Source organism: Corylus avellana, chromosome 9, assembly GCF_965113065.1.
Source record: "Corylus avellana chromosome 9, dhCorAvel1.hap1.2, whole genome shotgun sequence".
NCBI lineage: Eukaryota > Viridiplantae > Streptophyta > Magnoliopsida > Fagales > Betulaceae > Corylus > Corylus avellana.
The window spans coordinates 7,487,844-7,492,403 of NC_142498.1; the positions used below are offsets into that span (position 1 = coordinate 7,487,844).

A 4,560-nucleotide genomic window follows, 5' to 3' on the forward strand; every position below is an offset into this window, starting at 1 on the left:
CGATCGATCGCACTCGTGCATCAGGTCTCCTGCGGAGCAATGCCTGGGGGTTGCTGGCTTGATGTTGGGCGCTAGTGCGCTTGATCACATGGCCAGTGCGCTTGCTCGAGCGCACTTCCAAAAATGCTCTTTTCTCAAATTTCTTGCATCTTTCACATTAAGACTGTAGTTTTCCCTTAGCAACCTGCAAAACACTAAAACACTAAAACTACACAAAAGATCAAACAATAATAAAGCTAAAGGCTTAACAAATATAAATTAAGGGGCTCAAATATGCAATATTTGGCACTCAACAAATACCCATAAACTTACATTTTGCTAGTCCCTTAGCAAAACAAAATTAAAATAAAAAAAACAAAATCAAAGCGTGAAACATAAGTCCGCTGTCGTGGGAGAGACGATTGTATTTAGCATATAGATTACAAGTACGAGGTAAATAAATTTGCACTCGTGCACTTGACGATTGCATATTTTTATATTTTGTTCGTACAATTCCAACCTTTAATGTAATGTATGTTCGTTTCATTTCAAATATGTGAGAAAATTATGATTGATTGTTGTTTATAAATTGTGAAAACGTTGGATATTCAATGTGTTTCATCCAATAGATACATCAAATCTTTTGATTGAAATTGAATATCCATTGTTTTTCATTATTCAAACGGATACATTGGATGTTTTGGTCTCAATTGGATATTCGTTGTGATTTGTAATAAGGATGGATTCATCGAATGTTTCAATAGGTTAATTTTATAAAAACAATAGAACATGCATAGGGTTTAATTGCTTTTCTGATGTATGAACAAAACATGAGAATGTGTGCTTTGATTTGGTGAGGTGAATTATGAAACCTTTGTCTTTTATCATTTGATTACATTTGAGTTTTTAGTTTCGTTTTTTTTTTTTTTTTTTTTGCACGACACAAACAATTTGGAACTAGGTAAAGATAGAATTGATTTAAATAGAAATTGATTTTCACAACGCAATTCCCTATGGATTTGACCTTGCACTTGCACACACTATATTGCAAACGACTTGTACGCTTGCGAGTAGTTTAAAACTCACAACACTTGATACAAACTAGGAGAACTAATACAATACAAACAAGTAGAACAAATACAACTAGAACACTAAAAGGGAAGAGATAAAAACAAGTATAAAGATAATGCTAGAGATAATGCTAGAGACAAGGATAATGCTAGAGATAAGGATAATGTTAGAGAACTATAAGGATAATGCTGGAGATAAGGATAATGCTAGAGAGTGGTTCGGATCTGTTTGGATTTTTGGTGAATCTAAAATAGACTCTGTTGGTTCCTTAACAGATTATGCACCACTAAAGCGTATAGGTACACCGTACACCCACTATGTGGAAATTGTAATTTTTGCTCCTTTTTTATGCGTTAAAGAATTTTTTTTTCTTTTTTTGGCTCTCCTCCTCAATTTGTTTTGATTTCAACGAAACCCTAAAACTTGAAGTTGTCTTCTCTCTTCTAAGCGCCCCTTTCTCTGTCGCCAAAGCAAGAGGAGGAGGGCAAACCTTGTGGTTTCCCTCCTCCTCATCTTTTGATCTACTTCCTTCAGCTTTTCTTTTTGCTGGGATTTTCTCTTCATGAGAAATCTCTCCTCCATCTAGAGTTCTCTTTAGATTTATCCAAGATCCTCACAAAACAGCAGTTGTTCCAGATCCTCCCCCTCACTGGCCAGATCTGCGAAGGCTTGAAGATTGGGTTTTTTAAAATCAGATCTTTCTTTCTTCGCCAGGCCCCATCCATAGCACGCCATGTCCCTGCTCCCCAGAACCACTTTCTGCCTCTTCCCCAGACGGTTTCCGCCCCTCCACCGCAACTACTTTTTTTGAGTTCTTCATGCTATTTTCTATTTCTGTATTTGGTTTTCTGTTTGTAGAGGCTTTTCTGTTTGAATCAGGAGTTTGTTGCTTCTTGATGACTAATTCTGTTCTGTTTTTGATAGTGATGTTTCCCCCTCAACCACTCTCCGATGGTTGTTGTTCTATCCTCTGTTTGGGTGATTTTACCGCTTTATGCGGCTGATTTCTTGGCTTCTGCCCAATTTATAAAGGTCCGGATAGTTTATGGTTTTTTGGGATCATTTATGTGTCCATTACATGTTCGGTTTGTTCCGGTTTTCCATTTTCCAGATTTAGCACAGTTTTTTAAATTATGGGTTTGTTGTTGAGGTGCCTTCCTCTTGGTTCTTTCTTGTTATGTTGTAATCTGTTTTTGTTATGAATGAAGTGAAGTATTTACAATTTTTTTGTTCTTACTTAGTAAATCTTTAGTAAATTGCAATTGGTCAAAAATTGCTGCCCTCAAAGCTGCCCATCCGGATGAAAATAGTCCATAGCATTATTACTCACCAAACAATGGCCGCATGTGCTTCTCACTCATTAGGCAATCTCTCAGTTTCTCTTTCTTAAAAAAAATTAGGTACGGAATTAAACTTTTATATTAAACTATTCCCAAATTTTCTATTAAAGCAATAAAACTCTATTTATAAAAACTTTTATATTTAGCTTGTTATTTTAAATTAATTATTAATAAATATGCGTGTATATATCCACTGTTTACACATTTTAATTGTCAAGATTATGGAGACATATAATTTCACTAATCCTCTCCAATCAAATTCTAGCTAATTAGTTCGCGAGATAAATTTAATCAATTTTGTTATAATATATGATCAAATTAAATAAATTTAATCAATTTCTTTAAAGCTTACTCATTATGAATCAAAATTTTGCCTCTCCCACCTACATATTGTACCACAAGACCAATGATTTGTCACCTTTTAAATCTTAGAAATTTATTTGTTAAAAGAGTCAAACTCCGTTGCTGCATGGAGACTGGAGAGAGAAAGAGAGAGAATGATACATTAAGAAGCATCCATGTTGGGAATTAAAATTGAGAAAACAATATACAATTAATAAAACAAAAAGAATAATAGTGTGATCCTTAGAAGATCAATGTGAGTGAGAAATTTAGTTCATCATCATCAATTGGAACTCGCCGAAATCGACCTTGCCGTCGAAGTTCAAATCCACAACTCTCACCATCTTCTCAATCTCACCCATCTCCCATCCGCCGTCCAATCCCAAGCAATCCAGCACCCTCTTCAACTCCACCGCTTCTATATACCCATCACCATCCTCGTCAAATATCTTGAACGCTTCATGCAGCAGCTCCTTCCTCTTCCCCACCTCCTCCATTCCCCCAAGCACCTCCTCCACTGCCACCTCATCACCATCACCATCACCTTCATCGTCCACCTCAAAACCAAGCTTCTCCGCCACTCTCCTCACCTTCTCCTTCTTGATCCTCCCGTCGTTTTCCATGCCGAACACAGTGATTAGAGCCCGAACCATTGAGTCGTCCACTTTGCGACCACTTTGTCGATCATGGTCGTGATGGGCGGCGGCGGCGCTCGGCGGTCTTGAGCTTCCAAATGCATGGAGCACGTCTCCGATCAACCGCGAGCATGTTCCGGTTATGCCCATTACCATATATATATATATATAGAGAGAGAGAGAGAGAGAGAGAGAGAGAGAGATGAATTAATGCAATCCAAAGGGCAAAAGAAAGATTGATTGATTTCCTTCTCTTGTGCATGTTCGACGCTTTTATAGTTGGAGCCATGACATAACACCCTCGTTGTTTGTGTAAATCACTGAAATGCCATGGTAAGCTACGTGTACGTACGTGGAGCCGTGGAGGATAATATATATATATATATATATATATATATATTATTACGAATTGACCTATGAGATTCTGCAGCTGGCAATTGGAATTGTCATATTTAACGGTGCTGGGGTCGAGTATCAAAGGACTGATAACTTAAGTTATAATGGAAGAGAGACATATTTCTGCTTGAATTAAACTTTTTATGTGTATTTCAGTTGAAATTAATATAAGATCATCTAATAATATTTCATTAATTCTGTTTTTGTAATTTTCTTTTCCTTTCTCGTGAAAACTTTAGAATTAATTTTAATTTTGGACTGCTGAAAAATCTGTATGAGAATTAGGAAAAAACTATTAGAGATCTCTTTTAATTTTTTTATTAATAGAAAATGATGGAGAGGCAAACTCACAGTAAAAGTACCGGTTAAGATCTGGCTTTTCATAATAATATAATTAAGATGGTTAATTTACTAGTGCTTTGCCAGGTTGTCGTATCAATTAATACAGCAGCTTCCTGGAAGAATGGAGGACACTGCTCAAAATTATTTATTTTATATATATTGTAAATCAAATCAAGTAGTAGTGGTGAAATATTAAAGTACTAAAAATCACATGATCAGAGTGCAAAACCGCGTTTTGCAGTTGTACCTCTAATATTATTTCTTATTCAATTATTTCCTACTTAATTATTCCACTTCTCCTGCATGCACTGCCTCTCACATCACGTGGATCGACCACGTACTATAAAAGCTTTTTTTTTTTGTTTTTTTTCCACAAAATGTTTGTGTTAAATATATTGAATAATAAAAATAAAAAATAAAAAAAAAGATAGAGAAAGCTCGTATGGATTATATCT

At 35.7% G+C, this 4,560-nt stretch overlaps 1 protein-coding gene across 1 annotated transcript; it reads right to left on the minus strand.

The window, feature by feature from the left end:
* Positions 1–3,001: 3,001 nt before the first annotated feature.
* On the minus strand, positions 3,002–3,517 carry LOC132190861 (calmodulin-like protein 3). The gene has a single exon (XM_059605893.2). It carries the CDS (start codon positions 3,515–3,517, stop codon positions 3,002–3,004), a length of 516 nt encoding a protein of 171 aa, XP_059461876.2.
* Between the last annotated feature and the right edge of the window lie 1,043 nt (positions 3,518–4,560).

Excerpts from the sequence above, each read along its gene's own strand:
- LOC132190861 (XM_059605893.2), bottom strand. The coding sequence starts at position 3,517 with ATGGGCATAACCGGAACATGCTCGCGGTTGATCGGAGACGTGCTCCAT.